The sequence below is a fragment of the Rhinolophus sinicus genome, chromosome 2 (assembly GCF_057876585.1).
Source record: "Rhinolophus sinicus isolate RSI-liver-muscle chromosome 2, RSI-T2T, whole genome shotgun sequence".
Classification (NCBI taxonomy): Eukaryota; Metazoa; Chordata; class Mammalia; order Chiroptera; family Rhinolophidae; genus Rhinolophus; species Rhinolophus sinicus.
Window position 1 is genome coordinate 28,509,083 of NC_142502.1, and position 17,504 is coordinate 28,526,586.

The following is a 17,504-nucleotide window of genomic DNA, read 5'->3' on the forward strand; positions in this document are numbered from 1 at the left end:
TAAGGTGACATCTGTGCCTGGAACAGCCCTGGCATAGGGCATAGGGATGCCAAGCAGGATTCCATGCAAAGCAATTCAGAGGGGCCATTTGATGCTTGAAGCAAGGGTAGGACGTAATTCAGTATTTAAGATTATTTTGTCAAACGAAAATAAAATGGGTTTTCCTAGAATGGAAACACTTGTGAGATGAGTTTAACAAATTTGTTGATAATTCTAAATACTTCCTTAAATTCACATGATGAAACAACAGCAGAAATGGAAGAACTGTGAGAAGTGGTGCACTTCAAAATATGCTGAACCAGACATCTCTCTCCTTCTCACAGTCCTCTACCATTCCTGTACACCTTTGTCAGTTGGTACTAGTTGCTGTATTTCTAAGCAACAGGAATGTCTGCCCACTAAAATGTATGTTCTGTATGGTCACGGGGCATGAAAGGAACATTAATAAATGAAAGTCCCAGATAACTCTCAGCTTGTATTTAAGCCAAGATAAGTGTTCTACTCTAAAATTTTTTTTAGAATTAACAATGGACTCCTTTTGTATTTGGAAAAATTCTCAAGTGTCTTTCCAGTTTTATAAATACATAGCCTTTCCCTTCCTCCTCTGTTCTCCAAGGTTACTCATAAGCAATGAGATCCCTAAAGCTATAGTTGCAGAAGGGAGAAGGAGGAAAAGAAGTAGCAGATGTGGTAGATAATTAGTATTTGTTTTGTTTGCTTGTTTGTTTGTTTGTTTTTAATGTAGGAATGGGACATTTACTAGTTGATGGTGGTGTCAGTGCTGCCACATCTTCCTGAGGTACCAGGAACAATTCCATGTGCTTGGCAAGTTCTCAAGAAATACCTGCCACATAAATAACTGCTGAGCGATTGAACGCAGGAAATCCTGGCATAAATCCCAGCACTGCTTGCTGCTTATTCGTTGTGTCGCCCTTGGCAAACTCCTAATCTCTCTAAGCAACAGTTCCCTTTATGAAGACGGGGATTATGATAGCTAATGCATGTTTTTGTGTGTGTGTTTATTTTAAACCTCACTTTCTGGCTCGTTTTATTTATTCGTTTTTGGGTTGTTTTTTTGGGTGTTAAAGTATAATTGACATACACTATTATATTGCTTTCATGTGTACAATCTAGTGATTAACATTTATGTACCTTACGATGTGATCACTGTGGGGCTAGTAACCATCTATCACCAACGTTATTACAATAAAATTGAATATATTCCCTCTGCTGTTCCACTTATAAACTAAATCAGTCATGGGAAGGTAATGTAAGATAATGCATGTGGCTTTTGTGAGGAATAAATGAAATAGCTGTGTAAACCTCTTAGCACAGCACAGCCCATGACAGACACATTGATTGTACTCAATAAATACAAGATGTTGTCACACTGAATTGATCACATCGTGAAATGGCAGAAATATCAGAAGATTGCATGGAGACAAAGGTTCCAGCTTTTCTCCGTGGGAAAAGGTGTCTGTTAAACGTATAGATGGGGGAGGTTGGTACACATATTTGAGAAAATGTGAGGACACTTTGCGATCATTAATAACTAGAAGCCAGCATGGTTTCAATAAACACAAATGATACTGAGAAGATTGCATCTTCTTTTGCACTTGACTTGCTGGACCAGTAATTGGGGTACTAAGTCAGTGGTGCATCTGAACCATAGTAAGTAATCAGCAGTGTTTCTCATGATGTTCTTATAGAAGATGGACTAGTAACGTTGAATTAGTTATGATCATTGATTTTTAAACAGCCACACCCAAAATATGTTGATAACAGACTGGCTACAGAATGAGGACTCAAAAGATAGTAATATATTAAATTAACGAAAGGAATCTAAAAGTTAAAAATTCACTGAGAATGCAAATGAAGTTAAACACTTGGTTAAAAAAATTAGTTGCATATGCTTGAAATGTGTAAAATTGGACTTAATTGGAATTCACATGTAAAAAAATATGTATTAGTTCACTTTAAGCTCAAAAGATGTGCTTGATAAATACACAGATGCAATATTAGCCTGTAAACTCTGCTGTTTATATCAAGTAATATTGATGTAGTACTCTGTACTAGGTTAATCATACCAGAAGATACCTTTGAGGATAACATTTTTGAAGGATTTGTGGGTGAACTGGAGAGAGCTAAAGGGGGATTACAAGGGTGGTTGAACTCTCTGAAAGTTAGGGTATCTGAGTAATGGAAAACAGCTGGCAATGTGCTACCTGGAGAAAGGACCATTAGAAAAGACATGATGATTGTCTTTGAAATAGTGGGCATTCTTCCTCAAGCAGTATGGACGAGATGCTACCTATTAGGCTCCAGAAGGAAGAAAAAGACCTAATTAACATACATTAAGTGGTTGAAGATTTTAACTTTGTATAAGATACACATTTCTGACGATCAGAGGTATTAAAATTGAGTGAGTTGCTTTGTGAGGTTGTAAGTTTATGAGCTTTGTTACTGGAGGCATTAAATACTGTGTGATCATCTCTTAAGACATTTTTGAGAGAAATCCTCCTTTGGTGGGAGCTAGGATTAGGTGTCCTCCAGGTTGTCTTCCAACTTGAATGCGATGCTGAAAATAACGTTACTTCACATGCATGCTTTTAAGTTATTCAAGAAATTAGTGGAAGGGAAAACATTAGCAACTATGAAACTGTCTATCTTTTTCTAACCTGCCTCACGAAGTTCTCCTGTCTCTGTGGACAGGTGTACACCGGGCTGTTAAGTGGTTATGGGAGTAGTTCATCTCTTTTCCTACTATATATTTCAGTATATTTGAATTATGTATAATAAATATATATTAGTTTTGAAATCTGAAAACCAAGAAAAATTAGAAAAAGACTGTTTTGTGACTTGTACCTACTCAAAAGAAGGATGTGGAGGGCTTCAGGAGCAAAGCTGAATGTGAAGTTTGTGAGTGTCTGAAACTTGCTGGGTGCATTATTTTGATCTAAGAGCAGTCTACATATTCTCTGCCTCCTAACCTTCCCACCTGGATGTCTAGGAAGGCATCTCAAATCTTCCCAATCTCAGTAAATGGCACTTCTGGCAGCTCCAGTCAAAAATTAGGAAATCCTTGTTTCTTCTCCTTCCTCCATCCCGCATATAAAACCCATCTTCAGGTTCTATTGACGCTTGTTCCCAATTAAATCTAAAACCTGCTCACTTCCCTTCAATTGTACTCCTCCCACTCAATCTCAAACCGCTGGAACAGCTGTCTGTCTTCCTGACAGCCATTCTCATCCCTTCTTTCTTTTCACCATTCTCTGCAGTGGAGCCATATTATTTCACACACACACACACTTATGTCAATTAGAATATGCTACTTGCTACTTAAAGCTCAGATGTCTTTTATATAAACCCAGTATGACATTTGAATTCCCTATTCAGACCTATAAGATGTCACAGATTCTGGGGCCTTATCTGATCCCTGTTCACTGCATTTACCCATGTGGGCACTACAGTTCAGCCACACTGGCTTTTATTTGCTTCATCAAACTGGATAAATCCACCTCCATTTCAGGTCCTCTCCAGTAGCTGTTCTGTCTTCCTGGAATCTACTTCCTCCACACTTTTGTGGCTGGCTCCTAATTGTCGTTTATTTCTCAAGAGTAAGTATCATTGCCTCAGGAGTGACTTTTCTGATCCCTCAACCTTAAGGATTTTCAGTTCCTCTCTGTAATATCTGTTTTATTTTTCTATATGCACTTATTATCGAAACATTTTTGGGTATAGTATTATTTTTTTTAAAAAAGTTGTCTGTGTCACCCCTGCAATTAAACTATGTTTCATTTTAGTAGGAACTTTGTCTGCTATCCTGTACAATAATGTGCCCTCAGCCCTACAACAGGAGCTGAGGAATAGTAGTCACTCAATAAAATATGTGTTGGAAGAAAGGAGAGTGTGAGGGAGGGAGAGAAGGAGGAAGGAAGAAAGAAAAGAACTTCCTCCTCAAATTGTATTCCTTGCATAAACATCATGGACCGTTAAGAGAAGTCTTCTGAAAATTTTTAAAAATTAAGATGTTGGGATGGGATGAAAGTAAACTACCTTCTTTCAGTGGTAAGATCTGAAATTGTTTTTTCCACTGAAGTTATTGTTAGAGATAAAGAATCAAAATTTTAATTTCACACTATCTCTGATAATTCTATAATTATAGCAAAGTATTACATTACAAGAAAACTCAAATGAGATGATTGTCTGTGGGAGAAAATTCAGGATGTGTATTTTCAGAAGGTGGCACCTCGCTGGAACGCAAGCTAACAGAATTCATATTTTGGCATTCTAGTAGCTATTTCACAAATCTCTTATAAACTTCAAGCTTCAGTTTTATCTGAAGTGGTTTCTAGAAGACAGGCTCCTTCTGTTTTAACATTTCATTCAAATTTCCAAGATTAATAAAGAAATAACTTACTGAAATAAGCTTATCTCGAAATTTTGAAAACTATGTTTACATAGTTTGTTTATACAGTTTTATGATTTCTTCAGGATCAAAGATTCTCTTTAACACAAAAATATTTATTATTTTACTATCAATATTATTTAACCATAACACTTATTATAGAAATTGATATTAGAAACAAATGTTTGAAGGAAAAGGCTTTTGAGATTTAGAAAAAGAAAAACTACAAGCACCTGTTGAAGAAAATGATGACAGATGGTAGCATTTTTCTCAAGGTTCCCCCTGCAGCTGTGCTTACATTCAGTTCTCCAGGCTGAACCAGGGTTTATTCATATCTTTTATTACACCCATAAGAGTTTTCACTTTATCCTGTTGAACACAGCACCAGTCAAAGCTCTCTTCTGTTACAGAGACTTTATTCAGGAGAGAAAAAAAGACTGACAATGAGTGAGAACCAATTTAACATCTGTGCCGTCATGTTTTTTAACCAGAGGTCATAGCAATCTTGTAGATTATCAAAGCTGGCTTTTTTGGTGTGTTATCTTACTTTGAAAGTGACAGTCAGTACTAGCGCTATCGTGCTAAGTGGTAAATGCCAACTTCAGCTAATGCTGACTTACTGCACTGTAGCCACGCAGCATTTTGAAACCTTAATGATATAGTTCATAATTTTTTCAAAGCATGAAGTGTTCAAAACAAAAGCTATCCTGTGAGAACATGTTTCAGGCGTAATATTTTTATGACACAACTGCAGACTAACTATTGTTGGGGGTCTAATTAGCAACTCAGATTTTCAAGGATAACAAGTAATATTTTATCTTTACAAAGCGTAAACAAGCTAAATACATGATTAATATGATAACCCACAATAAAAACAAAAATAATATCTCGGCGACAATTCATACCGAAGCTGATCGTAATGCAGAGATTTGAGTTACAATCTGATTGCTATCCACCTAAAGCCATTGATACAGAGTAACATTGCTTCACATTTTACTTTACAGAACATTAAAACTGAGTAAGTGCAAAGAAAAGCTGATCGTAATGCAGAGATTTGAGTTACAATCTGATTGCTATCCACCTAAAGCCATTGATACAGAGTAACATTGCTTCACATTTTACTTTACAGAACATTAAAACTGAGTAAGTGCAAAGAAAAGTGATTTCTGCATAGCAGCTTTTATATTAACATAGTTAAAATATCTATTTTTATTCTTAAACTCTTACACAATCTCAACAGAATCATGATTCTCTGAATTGTCCTCAACCCACTTGCCCTCATAAAGTCCATTTTTAATGATACTTAATTGGAGCCTACTTTTATTTATCAGTATTTCATATTTGTAAAATATGCAATATATTTAATACATACTCGTATGTCATACACTTAGATTCTTATAATGGCTGTGCCATGACAATGAGAGTGCACTGTGGTCAAACTCCTGTATTTATTTTGAAAGTCCTATAATATCAAGCACTGTAGGAGGACAGCTGAAGAGTGACCTTCACACATGGACGTACAGCACTGCTGCCTCTGGCCCCATTTGCGAAATGGCACCGGGAGTGGAGTGAGGGGTGCCATTTGGTTCTAATTCTAAAGGTAAAATTCCAATAGTAAAAGCAATCTGGGAGATTTCCTTAAATATCTCATAAGTACTATGCAATATGGTTTTGTGAGTATAAATTTATAGGTGATGTTATTGATATTCAAACTATTTGGTCGCTGTTTTACTGTCGATTACATTCACTAGTTTTTCCCCCCCTTAGAGGATGGTAATAACAAAATAACTATTCCACTTACTATCCACTTGAATAACATTTATTCCTTTGACAACCTGTCAGGAGATCCTTAAACCCACTGAACATACTTTTTAGGGTTAGTCAATCAGCATGAAGTATTTTTAAGCTTGACAAGTGTTTGAATGACTTGCTTTCTTTTCCTTCCTCCTTTCTCTTCTTCCCTTTCCTCCCTTCCTTCTTCCTCAAACAAGAATAGTTGAATGATAGAAAATTTGGGACCCAGACGTTTTATTTTTGCCTTTTTTTCTTCTCTTGCCTCACTATATGTGCTTTCAAGGTTTGCCAGCATGCCGTTTTTTATTGTATAATATGGACAGCATTAAGACTGTGTTTGATTATAGCCATGTATTTTCTTAATACAGGCTGATGGAAGAAAAAAAGTGCCACTGGGGAATACTTTGCTTCCACCAGGTTAAACTATTCCTATAAAACAAAGATGGTTCTTGGGTTCATATCTTCTATTTTCATTTAGATTGAGCCAAAGGAAAGGCAGTATGTTCCTTTAAAATATTTAATGAGCCTCTGCTATATGCAAGTCACTCTGTGAAGCACTGAGGATAAAAATTAACATCAGAAAAATATTCTAAAACATGGTTTCTCGCACAGATTTTTTTTCTTTAAAATAGGTAGGAAATACCCTCCAGTGTAAAAGGATTTCAAAGAGCTGTTGCATGCATAAACTTTTTTTTTTTCTAAATGCTGATGTCAGTTTCATAAGATTCATGTCCATTTAGGGGCTAAAAGGTCATAACAACATTCCCAGATTTCAGTACCAGATGTGTCTGCATGGCAGATCATGCAGCCCCAAACTCATTCCCGCATCTGGTTAAACACATTCCACATCAGATCTTAGCCATATGTAAATAAAATTGAGAGCAAGTGAGAAAATAATCTGTTGTCTTCCTCTTTTTGTTCCCTTTACAATGTAAACAACTATTCTAAAGTTACAAATTTATAACTGGATGAACATTAGGTGTCTATTTCTAGACAGTCACCACCTGGTTGAGAAGATAATGCTGTGCCTAGAATATATTTCATGCTACATGGGAATGCAAATAGAGGAATTAAGGATTCAGAGAGGGAATGATCACTTCTGGTCGGAATGATGAAAGAAAACTTCATAGAGGAGATAGAATCATGAGTCTTAAAGAGAAGGAAGCGTTTCGATGGATGGAGTTAGTTGAGAGGATACCTCAGTGGGGTGAGGAGAGCTGGGGAGATAGAGAGAAAGAATGTGAACAAAAGCAAAACGCTGGAAAAAGGCAGAGTATTTGAGGGGAATAATAGTAGAGATTATATGATGAGATTAATGGTAGACATCCCAGAAAACCAGGTTAGTCTAAATTTTAGAGAAAACTTGAATCTAAATTATAGAACTTTGTACTCTATGCTATTGAATAAAATGTAATGATACATTGAGAATGATTTTCAAGGAAGACCTTGACAGAAATATATAGGTGATAGAGTCTGAACTGAGATAGAAGAAGTTGTAATGAAGTAGAAGTAAAAGGTGGGTTATTTTTTCAAAGGAAGGCATGATCAGAGTGGACTTATCTGTGGAGTTGTGAGTAATAGAGGACGAAGTTAAAGAAGACTGTGGTTTTGAGTTTGGATGGCTGAAAGAATAGCATTATAATTAAAGAAAATGAAGACAACTAGTCTTATAGTTGAAGGGTGAATACAATTTTAGATATTTCATTTGAAATGACAATAAAACTTCTAAGGGAAGACATTCAGTAGACTTTGGATATGAGTCTGAGTGACTTTGGATGAGTGACGCTGAGTAAAGGTGATGATTAGAAATTTTTGGAGTAGATCAGACTCCCAGAGGATGAAATATGAAGACAGGAACATGTCAAGGACAGAACTTTGATGTTCATGTTAGAAATGAGAATAACAGAGACCAGCTGTCAGAAGTGGATGGACAATCAACAGTGGAGCCTTCCGGAAGTGGGGAACATGGACATCCTTTCCTTGTTTCCTTATTCCTAAATTTAGAGGGGAAGAATTCAATCTTTCATCATTAAGTATAATGTTAGCTGCAAGGTTTTTATAGATGCCCTTTATAAGGTTAAGGAAGTACCCTTCTATTGCTAGTTTACCAAGAGATTTTATCATGAATGAATGTTTCAAATGGATTTTCCTGCATTTATTGAGATGATCATATGTTTTTTTCATTTTTAGACTTTTGATGTAATAAATTACACTGATTAATTTTCTAATGTTGAACCAACTCTGCATGGTCATGATATATTATCATATATATATATATATATATATATATATATATATATACACATATACATACACATATATACATATATCTATCACTGAATTCTATTTGCTGATATATATTTTTAAGAAAATTTCTATCTGTATATTTTGATCTGTATATTGATCTGTATATTTTCTTGTAATGTCTTTGATTTGGTATCAAGGTAATGTTAGCATCAAAAAGTGAGCTGGTAAGTGCCCTATTCTCTTATTTGGTAGAAGAGTTTGTGAAAGATTGATATTATTTCTTTTTTAAATATTTGGTAAAATTTCAAATGAAAGTACCTTGGCTTAGAATTTTCTTTGTAGGAAGATTTTTAAGCATGAATAGAGAGGGCTAGTTAGAGTATCTGTTTTTCTGAATAAGTTACTGGTTTGTGTCTTTTGAGGACACTGCCTATTTCTCATCTAAATTATCCAAGTTTATTTTGTGTCAAGGTGTGTATAATATTATTACCCTTTTGATATCTGTAGGATCTATTTTAATATTTCTCTTTTATTTCATTTACAGCTACTTGTTTTTCACTTTTCCCATCTGCTCCTGGTTTTATTTTCTTTCTTTTACATTGGGTATGTTTTATGATCCCATAAAGTGAATGTTATTTAGGTTAGAAAGAAGTCAAGATATGAGCTGTCATGTATCATAACTGAAATTTTCTCAATAAAGTGATATGTACGATCATAGGCTGAGAGTGGGGAAATGTTGACATCATGTATAGAGAAGGTATAGATTATTGTCTTGGGACGTCTCCCAAGGAAACAGCAAGAGATTAAAATATGGATTTCCAAGTATTAGTAAGGGCCCAGCTGAAGTAGACATGTAACTAATAATACTACTTGGGTAGCTACTCTGAAGATATGTCTCCAAATAGGCCCTAAAAATTGGAAAATATGGAAAAATTGTAATGGAATTACAGTGGTGGTTAGGATATTCCACATTTCAGTTTTAGTTTTAATCAAAGCCATTCATGTTTTTCCTCAAGAAGGTTGAAGATATCAGCTCTTTTAGACAGTCACATTTTTTCAGGAGTCTAGAACCTTGATATGATTGGCAGCTGACTTTTCTAAATATTGAACACTCAACAGTTTACACAGGACAGGTGAGCCCAAGGATTTGAGAGGAGTGAAGTTTCTCCTATTTTCTTTCTCATAGCAAAGTTATCTGAAAAAGCTAGGAAAAGGTAGACTAGCTGGAAGGAATTGGTACTTCTGAATGTAAATAGAATGAATGGAAAATTGGCAAGCCATCTGGATATTTTGTGGGACTAATGGTTTGGGAAACATATTTGCAAGAGTACGATAATTATTCTACTCTTTGAACTGATTACATTCTGTATTATATTCTTTTTGTTTGCAAAAGCTGTGATTGCTTGAATCATGGAATGAAATGTGAGCTTACTGTAAAGACACAGCTAGTTTATTTAAATCCCTTGTTGTCCAAGGGCATTGTTATTTCATTTACATTTTTAAAATCTATGTGATGAAAAGTGGGAAAACCACACTCTCATAGGAATATTTTTTTGAATTGCTTTCACAATTACAACTGATTCTCAGAATTTTTTTTTTTTTGACAAACCCCAACTGTAGCGAAAGGAAAAGTAACATTTTATGTGAAAAAACTTGACATTGATATTTTCCATAGACAGAAATATAAACTAACTCAGACTTTTCTAGAAGTGTCTACAACCGCATAGCGCACACTGCCCGGTTTGAATACTGGCTGTATTACTACTTACCGGCTGTGTGGTCCTGCGCAACATGCTGAACTTCTTTGTGCCTCCGTGTCTTCATCTGTGAAATAACTTTAGCTTATAGACTTGATATGAAGACTAAATGAGTTAGTACATGTAACATGCTTAAGGTGGGCCTGGTGCGTAGTATGAACTCAATAAATTGTAGTTGTTACTAGAGGGGAAAAGGGTTAGCTAGGCTCTGAGTGTTGCCAATAATGTGGAGATTGAACAATGTCTAGATTTGGGGCTCTGGGTGTCGAATTTACACACAATTGATAACCGCCTTAAAAAGGGACTAGGAATAAAAATGCCACATGCCTTCCGTTTGAGTGTGACATTTATAGACAATTTAAGGTTTTTTCCTATATTTTCTCTGCCAAGCATAGCAATCATTTCTTCAAATGAATTTAGTGTTAGCCATGCTTCAGCGTGTATATTCTAAATCGGCTCTGTGATTTATCAAAAATAAAGTATCATGTACTGAAAAATCAGAATAATTAAGGCAAAATTTGTATCTTCTATAAGTGATGAAAATTAACACGATTTGCATAACTCTCAACATAGGAAGCTAATGATAAAAGGCATAGGGAAATATTTTGGGGAAAAAGCACACACTATATTGCAAAAAGGGGAAGAAAATTAGCATTGAATGGGCGGGCGCTAACCATGGAAAGCAGTTTTTCCCCCCTCATACGCTGTTTATTTATCTATCAAAATCCATAAAATTGGTACGTATTACTCCTATTTTACTAATATTAGAATGAACGCTCACAGAGTTTGACTTCAACAATTCTTCAAGGTATTTGAGAGCTGTGGGTCAGATCCTAGTCATTTGATTTCAAAGACCGTGCCCTTTTCATTGCATCTCTCTGCCTCCCAGAGTGATCTATACACCACTTAACAAGTTTAGTGAAAAAATTATAGCTCATCCACAAAAACGAAACCTCCCTAATTTTTCAATATCTTGTAATTCAACTAGTTTAATTTATTTCCTTCTTTTTCATTGCATTTCATTTTAATAAGCATATACCATTAAATCTTATAGTAAAACAACCTATCACCTCAGGATGGGTCTCGTTGCTTTTAGGAGTGCAAAGGGAAGCACAGTCAAGGAAATGATGGGAAAAGTGCCCTCTTTCGGGCTAGTTCTGGCTTTGCCAGGAACTAGTTATTTCACTTTGGAGCAAGCCATTTCCCAATAGAGAAGTTCCTCTTTTTATTTTCCTAATAAAGGAAAAGTACTCAGTGATCTCGAATGTTCCTTCATCCCATGTCTTTCGATACTCTCTGGCACTATAAATACACACTGCCTTTTCCTGAAGGACCAAAAGTTCAAATATGGACCAATTTCCTAGGGAATTGATTATTTAGATGGGATCTTCCAGCCTGTTGGAAATTTCCAGGACTTAAGAAATGACTATAGATACAGGATTTTGTATGAAGCAAACCCAGTATCAGTTTTTTTAAGGTCTTACAAATACGCTTAATCTAAATTCTTTTCCCTCTGAATTTAGGATATCCTGATTTTTCTTTTCCATATTTTTCCACAGGATTATTTTACAAATGCAAATAGAGAGTTGAAAAAAGACACTCAGCAAGATTATCACCTAGAATATGCAATGGAAAATAGTACACATACAGTAATTGAATTTACCCGAGAACTGCATACATGTGACGTCAATGACAGGACGCTAACGGTAAGGAGGCGCTGAATGAATGCGTGCATGAATACTTGTCCTTTCTTAGTTGTGAAACACTTTATGGAATAAAAGGAACACATATTTAAAAATAACCCTTGATAACAAAGTCACGTAGTCCTTTGGGGAATATTTTTGAATTCTCTTTATAAACCATCAAAAAATCTCAGACTATAAATGTCAATAAAGGCAATTTTTGTGTGAATCTAAAATTTTGAAGAGCTCTTTCAAGTGTGTATGATTTGACTTATAAAAGATTTTTAACTTCTTCTCTCTGAAGTTTGAAAATAGGCAATTGATAAAAGTTGTAAGAAATGTATTGCACAAAAGAGAATTATGATACTGAAATTAGGATATGATTCATCTGATTTGTAACTGATTCATCTTTGTAAATTTCTAAAAATCTAGATGAATAGTAGACTGATTAAAATTGCCTATGAACATATCCTACAAGATTTCTTATCGGCAGACTTTGTGAAAAATTTAATACCTGTATACATATGCAAATTAAATATTTAGAGATTATATAATTCATGTGGTACTTTGGAAGTTTCCACAAATTTCTTGGATCAGTTTCATTTAATATAGATGAATAAAATGTTCTTTTTTATTTGGTAAATCAAAGCTTTGAAAATGAGAATGTAAAAATCTGAAGCCATTTTTATTAGCATTCAACCCAAAGAGTAAAAAAAGGAAGAAAAAAACACATGCAAAGACCTGGATCACTTTTTGTGTGCAATTATACTTTAATTGGAATAATAATTATAGTCATTTGACTTATTAAGAAAGAATATAGCTTTTAAAATAAATAGCTTTTGCTTTATTATTTATTTTCAAAGTTCTTATTAAAAGATCTGGCAAAAACACCTTTATCTGTGGTAGGGCTTAACAATTTATTTATACCCAGCAACCCCTCTCCCCTCCCCTACCATCCTTTGGGCAATCTTCTTGGTTGCTAAATGGAAACCAATTTCACCTTACAGTACTTTCCCTAGTTGGGATACTACAGTGCCTTGGAAAGTCCCAGGATTCATAAAATGACTTGGATTCTAGGATAATAAACAAACCCAGAATCAGAAGTTCTTCCTGTATTTGCATTTTATGTTAATTTATACATGTGACTGGGCTAGTGCCTGAGAAAGAATCTATTGTGAAAATAAAAACTGACCTGAAAAGTAATTTTAATTTTCATTCTATTTATTTTCCCTAAAGTGTTCCCAGGCATTATAACAGGTTTTAATTTTTCAAAATCCCTGCTGCTTAACAAGAACTTTTCCTTGTTAACTACCAGTTGCTAGTTTGGCGGTTTAGCATGACAGTGATTTCCTGTTTCTGTATGCATGGAGGTATAACTACTACATCAGTTGTCCTTCACTTTGTTTTGGAATACATAATTTTGCGTGCTGAGAGAGACAATTTCTTCCCCCCAAAATCTTATCTATTTGGATGCTCAATGACTTATTCAGATTCACACAGTTAGTGTTAGAGAGCATACTGAGAACTCCAAATGTCACTGTTCTCTTTTCTTCACTTCTGTAACTCGAGTTCTTTAAACTCAACTCAGTGGTAAGGGAAGGGCTCTCCTGAGACATAACCGTGCCCATGTCTGATCACCAGGAGAGCACAGTGAGAGTGATCTGGGCCTATCACCATGAAGATGTAGGAGAAGCTGGTCCCAAGTACCACAACTCCAATCGTGGCACCAAGAGTCTACGGTTGTTGAATCCCGAGAAAGCCAATGTGTTGTCTACATCCATACCGTCCTTTGACCTGGTAAATCAGGACGTAAGTTTTTTCCTATTTTGTGACGGTAGGGGTGGGTTTATTGAAAGTGTATAAGAGTTTTTTACTTACATAGTTGTGTTGAATAGCTTGTCAAGAGAATGTGACTTTGTGCTCCCCTCCCCTTTTTATTAAGACAGGTTCCCGTCCCAAACAAAGGTACAACGTATTGGTGCCAAATGTTTAAGATTCCTGTGTTCCAGGAAAAGCATCATGTAATAAAGGTATGTGACTCACTCATAGGCTAAACTTAGTTTGTATGGACAGAAAACTGGTTTTCTTAAAATGAAAATGATAAAAAACATATGGAAATGATTTTCAATTATATTAAAGTTATAATATTTAGAGAACAAAGAGCTTGCTTATCTGACCTACACACTATCTTAGGGAGATTTAGGGAGAAAGCTTGGGTTTTGTGTCCCTTTTACCTTTTAAAGGTAAAAGGGTAAAAGTTAAAGGTAAAAGTTTTTAACTTTTTTATAACTAGAAATAATTTGAGGTGCTTAAACACCTCTAGTTATTTCTTAGACAACACTTCTACAATTGGAATTGTTGGAATTGCAATTTAAGGTAATATATATATTTGTCTATTGATAAATTATAACCAGGAAGGTTATATTCCCCATCAAAATTATTTGATTATATCTACTTCATTGAAAATACTGAATATTATCATGAAAAATAATTGTTACACTATTTTTTTAAAACTAGGAAAACAAGAAAATTAGGAAATTCCTACAGAATTAAAAAAAACACAAAACACTTATGTAATAAATAAGCCTAATTTGCTTGTGGCATAAATTTCCTCCCACTCCCCCAGAGATAGGTCTCCCAAAACTTTTGCATCTAGTTAGTGAATGAACAAGTATTTGAAAAAAACTTGCAGGTCCTTGTCTTTGTGTTAGGGATTTTTTGGCAGTTCCACAGAGGCTGAAGATATGATCCATGGTCTCAAAGAACCAACAGTGAGAATATAAGAGACAAGACTTTTGCAGGGAAGACCAAGACGCAGGAAAGAATAAGATAGAATTAAATAATGCATATTAAATACTGTAAACATTTGGGAGGCCGGACATTGCCAACTTTTTGTCAAATATCAGACCCTGTAATGAAGCTGGGTGGATGTGAGAAAGGAGCAGACGTCTAGATTCTGGAATCTAGAGGAAATATGTAGGTTTGATTTGTAGGTTGACTCTTCAGTTAACTATGTGCTCTCAGGTAGGTGGCTCCGGGGTAACTGTAGGCCCTGATTTCCTCATCTGTCAAAGGTGGGCAGTCAGAACACTTTCCCTACCCATCTCAAAGCATTTTGGCAGAGATGGAAATGCTGAGTACATTCTATACTGTGACTTACATTTGTTAATTTCTAATATATTTGTCCAGTGGCACAGATCTGCCTTTCATTTACAGAATGATTCATAACTACATAGACAAGAGGAGCAGGTTAAGCAAATGTTTATTGAATTAGTAAGTTGTCTAAATATTTTTGCAATCAGAAGACTTACAACAATATGACTACAGATGAGTCCTTTACCTCTGTGCAGTGTTATTTTCTATTTTATACAGGTGAAAGGGGAATGCAAATTCTAGCCTTACGTATTAATACAGTGCCTAAGTTCTTTCCTAATAGCAATGAAAAGTCTCAGAGAAGAGAATGCTATATTTATATACACTGTGAGTCATGTATTACTGTGTGTCATTTGCAGTAAATTTAATTGAAACCTGGCTTAAGGGACAAATATAAAACTATAGGTTCAGAAATGAAAACAAATGTTTCACAAAATACGTAGGTCCTTGATTCACTTTTCAGCAAATGTTAATTGATGGGATGTGAAGTCCTCAACTACTTAAATTAATGCATTTTTATTCTTGTCATTATTAATGCTAAAAATTAAGTTGAATGAAATAAATATAATTGTCTACACTAAGGGAGGGCAGTATATGTTCTGACCCTCCATGTACAAAATATTGATACCTCATGTAAGAATTCTTAGCCTAGCTTTTCCACCACAAGCATATCCTAGTAATACTCTGATATGTGGGCATCTATTATCTAAGGGTGTGCTTAGAATGAAGTACTTTTGGGTCTACATTGCTATCTTCACTGTGTAGCAAGAGGGATCAGTGACTTGAAAGGCTTAGGAGCACTTTCTGCAGGGTTTGGAGGTCTATAATGACAGAAGGTCTTTACCCCAGCAAAGGGGATTTGAGGGAGGGGCAGCAGGTTGGAGAGGAGCGCTTATACAAACTTTTTTTTTTTTTTTTTTTTTTTTGCAGGGAAGAGGGTTGGTGGCTGGATTTAAAAATTCTATTATAATATAAGAAAACCATTTATAGAACATTTCCAAGCTTGTTGTTAATCCCTAAAATATTTTAAAGTTTATTAAGTATTGCGAAACACTTCACTCGAAAATGAACTCAAATAGGATAATAGCCAAAAAAAAAAAAAAAAGCTTTACTAGGGAAATAAATTCAAAACATTTAGGTTGTATAAATTTTGAGACCGCCTTTCAAAAACAATTTTATTTTGCAGCTTATGCCAGTTTACAGTAATTTGAATACATTTCTATAGTAGAATTCATAGATTTAGAACGTAAGAATTTATCTAATTTCATCCTCTTTTCCTTGGTGGAAATGATTTCTAATAATTTAAAAAAGAATATCTTCTTTACATAGAATCAAAAACTCCTATGTTTTGAGAAGCCATCATCTAAGTGCTTCTCCTTATTCCTTATTTTTTGTCCCAAATATTGCTGTATCAGAAAGCCTCATTCCTTCTCTGATACAAAAAGTACTTTCTCAGGAAAAAAAAACAAAAACAAAAACAAATTGCTTTTATATTGTATTGTGCTATGTGTCATTTGCAGTGAGTTTTAAGAATATATTGATCATAGTAGTTTTGTGAGAAATCAATTTCATTCTCTTGACTCCATTTCAAGCATAGGAAAAATTTGTAATTATCATTTAAGCATTAATAATACTATCTAATATACATTTTGTAGTTGTAATAACTATAAAACTAAGCAAATAAATAAAAAAATCAATGATTTGATCATGAATGTATTTAGTAAGAATGACTAAAATTCAAAATATTAATTTAAATTTTAATCATGTAATGATAAAAATTATTTACTACAAGTATGAAATAATAAGGTAAATAATTTCTAAAATTATAAACTAACAAAGGTAAATCCATTTGCAAGAGAGATGGGATTATGATAAAAAAAATATTGGTTGTTCCAGTTCACTTGTGATTCCAGAGTATTGATTAAATATTTTGATATTTGCAAAAATGTTTAAAATTGTGATTTGAAAATGTTTGTATCGTCAGATAACAGCACATCACAATTGCAGACAGGTATAGAGATTGTAAAAAAGAAAATTCTTGTTAATTTATATTAAAACCACATTTCTCGTATGAGATCATCTCTGTCTCTCTGAGACCCACTGTCCAGCCCATCTCTCCATATTTAAACATGACCCTAATTAAGTTTTGCCAAATATGTGACTTTACCGTAAGTTTAAAATTTTGGAGGGAAAAGTAATTTTTTCCACTCTCTCTAGTAATATCATTATCACCTACCAGTTACTGATTGGATATACTCTGCTAGAAGCTGGGATTATCACTTGGTTTAAACACTGCTTTTTTTGAGGACTATTGTCAGGGAATTTTCATAGATAAATTAAAATCCTAACTCATCTGTTTAAACATGATATGCTTATTCAATTTAATAAGTAGTTGTAGATGGCCTGTTATGATAAAGAGGAGAAAAACACCCAGACTGACATCATTTCTTAGTCATCTCCCCT

The 17,504-nt window shown here is 34.5% G+C and overlaps 1 protein-coding gene across 2 annotated transcripts in view; it reads left to right on the forward strand.

Annotated features, from left to right (window-relative positions):
- The window catches only part of MOXD1 (monooxygenase DBH like 1), an 82,653-nt gene that overhangs the window by 8,099 nt on the left and 57,050 nt on the right, over window positions 1-17,504 (forward strand). For both annotated transcript variants that reach the window (XM_019729372.3, XM_019729371.3), the window contains exons 2-4: window positions 11,766-11,912; window positions 13,530-13,697; window positions 13,835-13,918. In XM_019729372.3, the coding sequence (XP_019584931.3) occupies window positions 11,766-11,912; window positions 13,530-13,697; window positions 13,835-13,918 (399 nt within the window). The remainder of the gene's footprint in view (window positions 1-11,765; window positions 11,913-13,529; window positions 13,698-13,834; window positions 13,919-17,504) is intronic.